Here is a 13,242-nt window from a genome sequence, read left to right as displayed (position 1 = left end):
TGCCCATAACAGTCTGAGCAAGGGATACTCATGTAAATCATGGGAATCCCTTTTCAATTCAACAATTGTTGAATTTGTGTTTAGGAAAGAAACTTAGATTAAGAAAGGATTTTAGAATTACTTTGGCTATGACACAGAATATTGTTCCTTTAACATCACCATATGTGCCTTGTAAGCCAAAATACTACTAGTACATCTTAGCTAAGTCTGTGATTGATTCTTATTGATGAGAGTAATTCCACAGAAGAACACATCATCTGATTTTCGAAGTGTAATATTGAAATTTCTAAACAAACCTTTACTTGAATTGGAGACTATTTCTAAAGTTGAAGTCAGCTGAGTAGATTTAAATATTGCAGGTGGCATAAATATGAACTAAACGACATTTTAGAAGACCCAGAGAACTTCCTTTTTTAGCTTAAGTGCAACAAAGAGAGAAAAGAATTCTTCAGCTTTTTTATGGTACAATGTATACTGTTCTCCTAATTCTGCAATTTCACACTGCACCACCTCAAGTCTTTTAATACGTTTAATTCTCTTTTGCACAACTTCCAAACTGTATCCAAGAACAAGACAACACTGTGTGAAAAACAGGAAAAAGCTAGGTATGATATGATATAGTGCATAGCAATATACATTCAGAAGGATTGTATTGTAGATTATGATATGTCCAAAATGTTCATTTTAATGTTTTTCTCAAACTCAGAATGCGCCATTGATCACAGAGATGAATATTTGGAATTATTCCCGTAAATTTTTACTATATTTGAATAACTTCTATATACATATATTTTTCTTTATTTGATGGAAGAGTAACATAGTGTCCCAAAAGCTGAACTTACTGAGCAGCTATGTTCTACCATGTATTGTGCGCATATCAGTTTTACCTAAAAGCATTTAATTAAGGTATTTATTCTTAATTATGTGAATTCTGCTACCAAATCAACTGTAGGCCAGTCTCTGACTAGTCATCTGAAACATATCGATTCAGTGCGGCCAGCTGCAATACTTGCTGTTTTCCATTATTCATCAGTAAGTCATTCTTTCTTTTAAGATGCTTTTAGTATAAAAATAGGTGGTAGAAGATATAAAAAAACATGTAGAGCTCAGAGCATATGCAAGGCAAATAGCAACTTGTTCCTTTACATTCAGCAATGAATTATAGAAGGTAAAGAAGTAGCAGTGATAAATTAAAACACTGGGTGACTGGGATGGAGTAGAACATTTCACAGTCTGCTCACCGCAAATGCCTTTTTTTTTTTTTTTTTTTGTTAGTTCAGTGACTGTTTCTTTTCAAATTTAACAGTTACTGTAATGCTGAGATACTTCACAATACCTGGTAACTATTTCCTCAGATCATTAATCATTTGTTTCATGTATATACCCAGAAATTTCCTGATTGCTATTTCTTTTCCTTTTGCCTTTTTGATCAAGATTGTAAATCTTTCAACATGTCTTTCCTGAACATGTATTTTCAGGACATAAGCAAATCCAGTTCCTGTAAATCAAAATCAGTAATAACTTAATAATATTTTTGAATGCTGGTCACTAAGAAATCAAAACTAGTGGATCGTCTTAGTTTTCTTTTAATTAAAAAAAATTGATTATTTTTTAAATTTAGAAATTATTATTCATATAGTCTGTAGTTCATAGGACTGCCACCTATGCCACAGCACTCTCGCTTTAGCTTGTTTGGCTTGTTAGACCTCTGTCATAGTTTTTGCATCCATAAAATAGCTGCTTTAAGGTTAAATTGCCTTTTCTTTTATAGCTGAAATGATGAAACTAATAAAGTTTTAACAGAGCTACATTTTCAGAAATATTTTCAATTTTGTATTGTCCCCACCTGGCTTCCCTTAATATATAAAATTTAGCCATTTGACATTAGGTATTTGTTTAGTTATGTATTAGGTTTCTAAACAGGCTTTCAGTTAGCATCTAGTGAAGAAGATCAAATGAGTTTATTAAACTCACAAATATTTGAGTAAAGTTATCAACTCAAATAATTTGTTAATGCTTTCAACAGAGATTAATTATTTAAACCACTTGAGGGAGTCCCTAGCTTTGATTTCTGATTCAGCTCTTAAATTGCTTGGATGGGCTACAAAGGAAATTCTATTTCTACCCTGAGAAATGTTGTCTTAAATGCATTTCCCTACCTTTCAGTTTAGTGTTTATCTGTGAATGGATTTCTGGTCAATCCTCCTAAAGCCAAAGGATCATTGTGATGAAGGGAGGGAATTACTGGGAGAGGGGTCATTGGGATTTTATCCAGAGCCTCTGGAAGTATTGTAGGTAAACCTGGGCTACCTCTTCTCTATTTGGAGTGTTCAACTGCGTGTGATTTAGACTTTTAAGTTGGACCTCATTTTTTCCGAACCTCCTGATCTTTTCTAGCTCTTTCCATTCTTCTCTCTTACAGACCTTTATCTTTCAGTCTCCCAGACAGGACAGGTAGACAAAGGTATTGCTGACTTTTAGAAAAAATGTACTTTTAACAAAAAGGGAAAGCAAAATGATGTCAAAGGCAATAAATTATGTAGGCCAGACTCAAAAATTATGTGTAAAAATACCCATACTAGTCCTTGTAGCCTACTTTTTGTGCTAGTTTCTTCTTGTAGTTCCCTCATCTTTTTATTGGCTATAGTGTATTTTACTAGCTTTCCATTGACATCATATTTTTTATTTTGTTTCTCTTCCTGCATTTTAGAATTTAACTTTTCTTTGTATCATTGTTTAAGAAACAAAGGAGTATGAACTTGTATGAATATTAACAAAAAAAAACCTGCAAAACTAATCTGAATAAAAATTGAACACACAGATAACAAAATATGATGTGATGACATAATAGAAATAGCTTCCTTATTGAGAAAATTTTGTACCCGATAATCTAAAATAGGTAATATGAACTCTTTTGCTTCACCATTTAGTATTTCCAAATGAAAACAAAGAACTTTTACGTGCTTGCAAAGAGAAGTTTCAAAGTAAGTTTCAGGTGAACAAAACTTTAAAAAAAAACCCACCAAAACCAACAAACTCAAATAGTTTTATACATACAGAATAAAATTATTAGTGCAATTTGTAAAGATGATATAGAAATACCAAAGTTGATCTTTCAACCTGAAGTGTATCAAACATAAAACAAGAAGGGCTGTCAGCATGTACTCAGCTTCAGATGTACATTTGCTGCCCTTGCAATCTGAATCACTGGATTTTGCGTTAAGATATCTGGGTAACTGCAGTCACTGAACAGGAATATTAACAAGGAACTTAAAAAGGAGGAGGAAAATGTATGTTTGAAGTTCAGTTTATGGTCATCGTGCCCCGTCATTTGCTGTTTGCAACGTTTAGTTCAGCTCAACAGTTTGAATGTCAGTCAATGTTAATTGCAGTACTTCAAAATTCATTTCCACTCATTTTAAGTATCTGTGTATTCAAACTGCAGGTATTTTAAGTAGCTGGAATCTTAAGCAGATGAAGTTTATTTAATTTATTAATAGCTTTGCTCTTTACTTTTTACATGAACTTTCTAGGATAAAGTAATGTAATACTTTTAAGATTTAACAGTATAATTCTGTAATTGGATTTAGTAGAACCAAGTTGTAAAGAATTAGCTAAAAATATTTTGGGGTAGTATGAAACATTTGACCTAAATTTGAAGTATGCTACAGCACATGAAGAAAATAAAGCAAATGACCTTCCTCTGCCTAATATGTCAACACTTGTAACATATAATCTGTATTTCATTGTAACAGTAGGGAGTTTGATTTCAGGTTTGTTTTTTTTTTTTAATTTGTGCAAAGCTACTTTTCTTTTTCTCTGTTCTGCTCACACATATTCTGTTTTTATTTTTGGGTCTGGCAATGAAAAACAAACAAACAAATAATTAATCATTCCCATCCATTACTCTCTCTGTGATTCAAGTGCTTAAAATTTCTAAGAGTATGTCTTAAGTCTTCTTATCTGTTTGGCCTCATTTTGATATACTTGCAGACTTCATTTTGTTTTTTCTCTAATTATGTTCATTTATTTAACTTCATAAGCAGGGGACATGATCATTCCTTTATATTATGTATTGCATCCTTTCATGATTTCATAACCCTGCTGCTTTGAAGTCACACTTGTTCTGGAAAGAAGCATTGGTATGAAACACCAGCAGCAGAGAGGTCCTAGTACCTCCAAAATATCTGGAAAAGGCTGGCTTATTTTGCAAAGTGTTAGCCTTCATTATTTTGTTTTCCAGGAGGCTGTATATTTTTATATGCTTATTGTAGTGATAGCTAGTCCTGTGTAGAGTTGTTTGGGATGGCGGTTTGAATCTTTTTTTTTTTTCTATTTGTATATGCATATTAACTACATTTGTGATGTGCAATACTTTTTCCAAATGATCTGAATTTCTTTTTAAAGAGTAAAACAATGTTTCTGGGATCATTTTGATTTAAAGTTATCAGTGGGGCATTATGAGAATGGGTGATGACAAGAATGAAGAAAATTGATTCCTATAGTGATAAATACTGACCTAGCTCATATTTCTCACTTGATAGAGTAGGACGAGTAGAATCAAAGTTCTGTTATTAAATGTGTCTATTTCAGTCTTTAAAATGGCATTATTGTTTTGCATATGTGGCATTGCTCTTTCACTGTAAAAGTATATGAACATGTTTACAAGCATTTTTTGCAGTAACTGAAACTAAACTTTTACTATACAGCATTTCAACATTAAAGTACAACCTTCAATAACAAATGAAATTGAGAATACAAAGCAGCTGTGGCAAAAATGTGGTGTATTGGCTTATTGTAATACTAGCTGTATGCAATTCTTACTGTATTTCTGAAATTTCATTACTATGTCTTAAGAAGTTTCATTTTCACTTGCTTAAGTCATTTGCTCGCTGTGACAGACAATTCATCATTCACTGCATGTTTAAAGCTTGCTACGTGTTTTGGTTTTTTTTTCAAGTGAAACAGTTTTTTCTTTGCACCTCACCAACTTACCTGCTGAATTATTTGATAAAAAAGGCAGTTGAAACTTGTCCAGTTCAATGTTACAGTGATGGCTCTTTTACTCAGGTACCTCTATAAAACTCCTTAAAAGCACACTGGCCTGGAAGTACTTCTTGTAGTACCTTTGTGTTTGTAATACAGTTCAATTTCTGTAAAAGAAATGATAAATAAATGGAAGGACTGCATCCTAGTTCACTGTTTAACATGCTAAAAAGGAATGCTAAGGCATTTGGATATAATAGCATTTGAAATAATATATTAGTTATCCACTTGGGCAGTTTAAGTACTTTTCAGCCATTTTATCCATTAGACATTTTTTATGAACTGTTTGTCTCTCTCTTAGAAATACTGTATGACTGTATTGTGCTTGATAGGGTTGACATTGTGATAAATAGCATTTTGCTATGCATATTATGTATACATTGAATTACAAACCCACTTAATGTAGAGCATTACAGGAGAAGAGAATGTAATAGTTTGAAAATCTCTACTCCAGCTTATGATAGTGAAAGACAATCTCGCTGGCAAAAAAAAAGAGGTAATCTGAAATTCATAGTACTTTTGTCAGGGGTCTTCACTGATCCTGATCCAGAATGGTCCTCATGAAATGTGACTGTTGGAAGTCGTGGCTGTATAGGGGGGTGGAAGGGCAATGGTCATGTCAATTGTGGTATTTTAAATAATTCTCAATTGTGTCTCCATTGTATCCTATGCCATTGGGGCGGGAGGCAGGGACTGTAAGTCTGTGTAAAGAGGATAGCTGCAGGTAGGTAAAAATAATGACCAGTTATACTAAAACTTTTATTTGTCCATTAAGAATAATTAACTTTCATTAAATTAGGGTAAGGAATCTCCATCCTAGTCACCTAGAAGGCATCTCTCTTTTGAATTGCCAGCCATGCCTGTTTGTGTGGACCATGTCCATCACTTAAGATATTTTTCTGGTTTGCCATTGTTTCAGTTACAAATTGTATAATTCATTGCTTTTGTTACTACTTTATTAGTATTTTCATCTTCTCTATGGAAAACAGTTTACATTGCCCCACTTTTGGTTTTGCTTAAAGAATTTTTCTCCAGTTACTGAATATAGAATTTAAAGGATAGAACCAAATAGAAAGGAAATGCATTTATTGTTTTATCTGATAGAAGTTCACTGGTAATTACCTCTGATTTCAAATTAGCATTTCCAAGTTCTCAAATATAAAAGGACAGTATTGAGCACCTTCATATCTCCTGCACTGTTTCTTAATAAATAGCAAGAAATTGCAGTGTCTAATACTTGCTCCTTTAAGATATTGGAGATTCGGGGATGCAGATTTTGGATACTTGCATTTCTTAATACTACTAATGTTACGTCCAGATTTTCCCCTTTGTGAAGGTATTGCAATTGAAACAGCCTCTGAAGTGAATGACCTGATAGACTTGGTGATCTACAAGGAAAAAGAGGCCTTGAAAATACTTTTTTGCACCTTTTCAGTTTTACTTAGTCTGTACTTCTGAGAACTGATAATTTGGATTATGTCAGGGCCAAAGCGACAGCAAATTATTTGGTTGCATTACAGATTTAAGATTTCCTGAGCTTTCTCCTCTACCCCCACATGCCATTCCCAACTTTGGCGTGTCTTATATATGAGTGTTTGGCAGGGAGGATGTTATAACAGATGACTCATGGCTTTCTGGTCTCTGTTCCTGGTACTGGGAATCCTCCTGTGACTAAAATCTAGGGATTAATGATGCTTTAGCCTTTCCACATTGATATAAAAGGGTTAGTTCAAAATTGGAAACTTTAATTGGTTTTATGTTGACTATGGGTTATGTTTTTGAAGGGAGAAGGAGAACAGTAAGTAGGATTGTAAATGGAAATCTTATGTTAATTTGACCTTACATTTATTTCTTACAAGAGAGTAGTAAAAGGGCGAAGATATTTTTTTGGACAGCCTTCAAAAAATAGAGTTGTTGTCTGAGGAGTATATGGAGTGGCTGTCTCCTTTCGAGCAATAGTGCAGGTGGACACCACGGAAGTCAGGTGTACTCCTCAGGAGTACACCCTGTAATTGCAATGAATTTCAGTGAAAATCAAGAATCTGAAAAGGTTATACTTTGAGCAGTAGTCACCTACCAACATGTTTAATAATCAAATATGAGACAAACTTTTCCAGAAGTTTTTCTTCTTTTGTTTTGCTGTATTTCTTGCTCGGAATTATTTTATTTGCAAATGCCCTGGTTTCTTCAGTCTTTGACACGTTATAATGACAGACCTTCCATTTCTACAGGTTTAGTCTTTTGTTTAACCAGTTCTTAGCATGTTGTTTTGTTTCTGGCGGATTGCTCCTTTTTACTGGGCCTGCAATATGCCACGCTCTAAAACTGTAGTAGTTCTGAAAATCACTTGTGATTTTTATTCTTTTTGAATATTTTAAATCCTGCTTTTAAAACGTCAAAATAAAAAGTTAATTTTTTTACATATTCACAGAATTTGGAATATGATGTCTTTTTCTGCAAACAAGAGCTCTGTTTTTAAAATCTTCCAGGCTTTTTTTTTGTTCCCAGCAAGAACAAAAATGATTTTTACACTTCTGTGGCAAGCCTGAAGTAAACCCACACAGCTAATTCTAAATACACGTAGAGAATCTGAACTTTTAGGAGAAACATTTCCACATGTAAAATGAATAGTACCTTTTCTACACAGCATCAAATACAGTAACAACTTAATTATTGGCCTTTTCTTAATAGTCCTTAAATTAACAAGGTTTTGAAGAGGTGTTCTTCAGAATCAACAGGGAATGATCATGTTCTGTATGTCTTCAGACCTCTGAGCTGTAAATCATCTTTGTTAGCGTTTCAGTAATATACCCTAGTGTGTAAACTTGGCAGTTATTTTATCTAAAAGGCAGAACTGAATGGAAGTCAGTAATGAACTTCAATATTGTAAAACTTGCATATTTATACAGAAAGGCTCTGGCTTTAAATGAAGAGAGACTACATACAGTAGAGGACTTTAATATAAAATAGGTACTTCAATGTTTAATTTGGCATAACCAGGTTATTATGTAATGTTCCAGTGTGCCTGGGGGCTGCAGATATGTTAGCATATAATTAGATACTGTGGGACAACAGATTACTCCAGTTGGTCTACAGAAACAATCTCTCTGCGTGCTGTTCATCACCCACAAATGCAAGGTGTTTATCCTCTTCATTTTTGGCTAAGCCACCTTGAAATACCTTATATATATATATTCATTTAGATAAGTAATATGGTTCAACTGACATTCAGTAGCTTGTTACTTTGAGGTTACTTATTTTGAACTTGTAACCAATGTTAGTCAACTGTGAACCATGTGAACTTTTAGAATAGGTAAGAGACAAAGACACCACATTGGACTTCAAATACCTCCAGATTGTCTGTTCTATAATCTACACATTACACACCCTTGGATAAGCCTCCTATTCCTCCCCGCATACTTTTCCATCAAGTTGACATTACGTGTTTTACCATATAAAAAGGAATGTGTGAACTGTTTTCTCTTTCTGGTTTAATATTTCCAAATAACCCATTTCATTCCAAACACAATTACCATCTGGTCTTTCTAATTGTGTAACCATAGAAATACTTGAAAAGTTAGTCGTCTGTGTATATTGCTAGTGAATCTTCTTGTGACCAACTTTGCCTGACTTGCATTTTTCCTCACTTTATACACAGGCTGGTTTAGCAGGAGCTCCAGCCCGGGCTGTTTCAGCTGTAAAGAATATGAATCTGCCAGAGATCCCAAGAAATATTAATATTGGTGACATCAGTATAAAAGTGCCAAACCTGCCCTCTTTTAAATAACATGGCTACTCCAGGTAAAACCAAGGAAGAAATGTAATAGAGATTTATCGCATAATTGTTTACTAAATAAATGACATGTCTAACTTTTACTATTTGGATAAAACTCAAGGTACTGTATAGACATAATTTGAAAAATCAGTGTGTGGAGTTGAATGTTGCTTTTGTCTTGTTTGTGAAATTAAAGGAAATAGGTAGTTCCTGTCTGATTTCTAAATTACATTCCTATGCCCTTGTAAGGCATATCACTGTGTCTCGGCTGCTGCAGTATTTTGGGAAAGTATTTAAGATGTTCTTTACTTTGTATAACCTATAATGCTGAGTTTTTTTGTATATTCACTAAGGTCTATAATTAGTGCATTCCTTAACTACTTCTGCTGTTTGTCATTATTATTTAAGACTTAGAGTGCAAATGTTGCATGAAAACATTAAACTCTTGTTTTGTTTAAATAAAATCATAACAAACTGGACTTCTAAATACCTGTTTGTCTCAAATCTACTCTTTGCAATAAATCATGTTATTTCCTATTCCTGGAGCCAATTGACTATATATAAATACTGTTGTAGCAAGCATTAATGTTGTAGTTTAATTTCTGAAGGAATTACAGGACGGTATTGTGTTGAACATATTGGCTCTTTACATTTCGCACAAAAGCTGTTCATTATTATTATTCTGAAGGAAAAACTGCCTTTACTGAAGATCTAATGATTTCTGTTTACATATAGATGTTGAGAAGATACTTACACAATCTGATAGACTGTCCCTGACGGTCTGACTTTGTTTTGGGAAAAAGGGTCTCTGCAGTTGCTCTGTGTGTTGTGAGAAGTATAGAATGGGCTGAGGAGATTGGCAGCTCAGAACTGTAAATGTGAGTGTATCAGGTAATGTGATAAAGAAAGGCAGTCTGGAAAGATGAATGAGGATACTTTAATAGGGCCTCTGTGCCTGGTGATACTTGTGATTGTCTGCTTCGAGAATTAGATTTATGAGATACTTAGTATTGTCGAGACCTCAGAAGATCTAAGTGGTGTCACCTTTGTGTAAGTTGCTCAGCTCTTAAACTCTTCTGTGATTTAAAAAAAATAAAGGGGGGTTGGGACTGGGTTTTATAATCATACTCTTAAGCTCTGTGTAATGTACAAGTCTGTTTAAATGAATAATAAAAATATCATTGGGATATTTAAGAATTCCTGTAAAATGTTCTTCTCCAAAAATTATGCAGTTAATACTGTATATGAAAATACAATAATATTGTATCAAGGACAACACATTTCAGGACTAGTCTGAGAGGTCCTGTGTTACTTCAGAAATTTGGATTTGATGTAAACCAAGCATTCTTTTCCTTTGAGTTGAATGTTAAGACATACCCCATAGGATAAACTTGGAATCACATCACATTCTGTGTTTGATCCATAGTAACTATCATTGGTGCCTTCTGAGAGCATTTGAGAGTGAAAAAGAGAAAGAGAAATTACTTTTGAAGCAGAAAATCTGATACAATCCAAGGAATTTTAATGTATTTCTTAAGGGGAAGAAAAAGAAACTTCATGTATATTGTTTGTATTGCATTTAATAAGCATCAGGTAACACTATTTTATAAATACTTTTGAAAACAGAATTGCCCTCTCCATACTTTTGAAAAGAGTATTTATTCCTCCAAATTAACTTTCTTAGTTTTAGGCTTCAGGAAGTTTCAGGTGGGGTTTAAGTAGAAAACTGCCACTTTCTCATTTCCACTGAAGAAATGGAGAGAATGAAACGTGCAGCATTTTTTTCCCTATGAAGTATTCTTTAGTATTCCCAAGTTAGACAGCTTAGCTAGTACAAATCTGGAACTGTTAGAATTTCACCTGCTTTTGCCAACTTTTGTTTTTCTGCTTAATGCGTAGACCATGTGACATTCAAAGTAAAGATGTTGAAAATTTTCTGCATTGTTCCCCTGTGAGGATTGATTTAGTGCTGCTGCCAAAGGATAAATAGGAAATTTTGAAACATTTGGTACTCTGACCTAGAGAGAGCCCTTCTGGCTATTTGTGAAAGGAGCTCACAATTTTAGAAATTCTTCCAAGTCCTCTATTCTTTATCTCACTTTTTTCCCTCTGGTTCTTTTTCAGATTTGTAAGCTTATGTAGTTAAAACATTTTTCATTCTTTTCTTCATCTCTTCAGAGAAAAATCTTTTCTGGGTTTATTTGAATCAAACATTTTTCCAAATCCTTAGAGAATATATGCCTGAGATGCAGCTTGACATGAAGCATATTTCAGATTAATTTCTCACTTCTTATCTGTCAATAGCCAGGCTTTCATTCATTTTAGTGAACTAGATCTTAGCTCTTAACAATTATATGACTTATTTTAAAGCTTTTTTTTCTTTTGCTTTGTGTTTTGCATTACTTTTGTTTATACTGCCTTTCTCCTACCTGACAACATGGCTTCTGCTGGAAAGGATTCTTCTTTGGACAGCTCTTCCATAGACACCAGACTATTCAAGAAGCTCCTCTGTTTGTGACTGGCCAGCAAATATTTAATGCAAGGCTGTGACTAACAACTGGAGCTTCATTACTCAGAAAATCATTAGATGGGAAGAAATTCTTTATCAGGTTTTCACAGTAAAATTGCACTCCTTTTGAAGAGAAATTCTCTCACGCAGAAAAGGTACTGTACAGAAAGGCTGAATGGTGGTATTTTTATCTTAAATAAAAATAGATGGTATGACAACGTCGGCTTCCTCACAGTAGCTGAACCTATTTGCCACCCCTTTGCCAGAGGAGTGTCTTTAGTTTGCCAGGGGACATATTATAGGTATTTATTCTGTCAAGCAGAATAAATCAGAACAGCAACATCTGTTTAAGAGGAGACATTTTGTATGCACTTGTAATGTGGCAAAATATTCCCTCTTTTCAAAATATATTCAAAACAGTGCTTCACTGTTCAGGGAGGAGAGGGGAGTGCAGTCCTGGCTAACTGGGGAGGTCCCTGCTGACTGGAGATTAGCTAATGTGACACCCATCTTCAAGAAGGGCCAGAAGGAGGATCTGGGGAACTACAGGCCTGTCAGCCTGACCTCGGTGCCGGGGAAGCTGATGGAGCAGATCATCCTGAGTGCTATCACAGGGCATGTAGAGAATAACCAAGGGATCAAGCCCAGCCAGCATGGGTTCAGGAAAGGCAGGTCCTGCTTGACCAACCGGATCTCCTTCTACGACAAGGTGACCCGCCTAGTGGATGAGGGAAAGGCTGTGGATGTTGTCTATCTAGGCTTCAGTAAAGCCTTTGACACGGTTTCCCACGGCATTCTCCTAGAGAAACTGGCTGCTCATGGCTTGGATGGGTGTACTCTTCGCTGGGTAAAGAACTGGCTGGACGGCTGGTCCCAAAGAGTGGTGGTGAATGGAGTTTACTCCAGTTGGCGGCCAGTCACAAGCGGTGTTCCCCAGGGCTCTGTGTTGGGGCCAGTTCTGTTTAACATCTTTATCAATGATCTGGACGAAGGGATCGAGTGCACCCTCAGTAACTTTGCAGATGACACCAAGTTGTGTGGGAGTGTTGATCTGCTTGAGGGTAGGCAGGCTCTGCAGAGGGACCTGGACAGGCTGGATCGATGGGCCGAGGTCAATTGTATGGGGTTTAACAAGGCCAAGTGCAAGGTCCTGCACTTGGGCCACAGCAACCCCATGCAACGCTACAGGCTTGGGGAAGAGTGGCTGGAAAGCTGCCAGGCAGAGAAGGACCTGGGAGTGTTGGTTGACAGCTGCCTGAATATGAGCCAGCAGTGTGGCCAGGTGGCCAAGAAAGCCAATGGCATCCTGGCTTGTATCAGAAATAGCGTGGCCAGCAGGACGAGGGAAGTGATCGTGCCCCTGTACTCGGCACTGGTGAGGCCGCACCTCGAATACTGTGTTCAGTTTTGGGCCCCCCACTACAAGAGAGACATTGAGGTGCTGGAGCATGTCCAGAGAAGGGCAACGAAGCTGGTGAAGGGTCTGGAGCACAAGTCTGATGAGGAGCGGCTCAGGGAGCTGGGACTGTTTAGCCTGGAGAAAAGGAGGCTGAGGGGAGACCTTATCGCTCTCTACAACTGCCTGAAAGGAGGTTGTAGAGAGGTGGGGGTTGGTCTCTTCTCCCAGGTAACAAGTGATAGGACAAGAGGAAATGGCCTCAAGTTGCGCCAGGGGAGGTTTAGACTGGATATTAGGAAATTTTTCTTCACCGAGAGGGTTATCAAGCATTGGAACAGGCTGCCCAGGGAAGTGGTTGAGTCGCCATCCCTGGAGATATTTGAAGGATGTTTGGATGAGGTGCTTAGGGACATGGTGTAGTGGTGGTCTTGGTAGTGTTAGGTTTACAGTTGGACTCGATGATCTTAAAGGTCTTTTCCAACCTATACGATTCTGTGATTCAGTGATTATCCT

General features: G+C 36.1%; 1 protein-coding gene across 1 annotated transcript in view; it reads left to right on the top strand.

Moving 5' to 3' along the window:
- Positions 1-9,300, top strand: part of AP3S1 (adaptor related protein complex 3 subunit sigma 1) — a 33,778-nt gene extending 24,478 nt beyond the window's left edge. Inside the window, exon 6 of the mRNA XM_075526544.1 lies at positions 8,705-9,300. Within this exon, the coding sequence (XP_075382659.1) occupies positions 8,705-8,833 (129 nt within the window). The 3' untranslated portion in view covers positions 8,834-9,300. The remainder of the gene's footprint in view (positions 1-8,704) is intronic.
- The last annotated feature ends 3,942 nt before the right edge of the window (positions 9,301-13,242 follow it).

Source organism: Mycteria americana, chromosome Z (genome assembly GCF_035582795.1).
Source record: "Mycteria americana isolate JAX WOST 10 ecotype Jacksonville Zoo and Gardens chromosome Z, USCA_MyAme_1.0, whole genome shotgun sequence".
Lineage (NCBI taxonomy): Eukaryota > Metazoa > Chordata > Aves > Ciconiiformes > Ciconiidae > Mycteria > Mycteria americana.
Note: the sequence above shows the minus strand (reverse complement) of the source record. Positions and strands in the feature narration are given on the sequence as shown.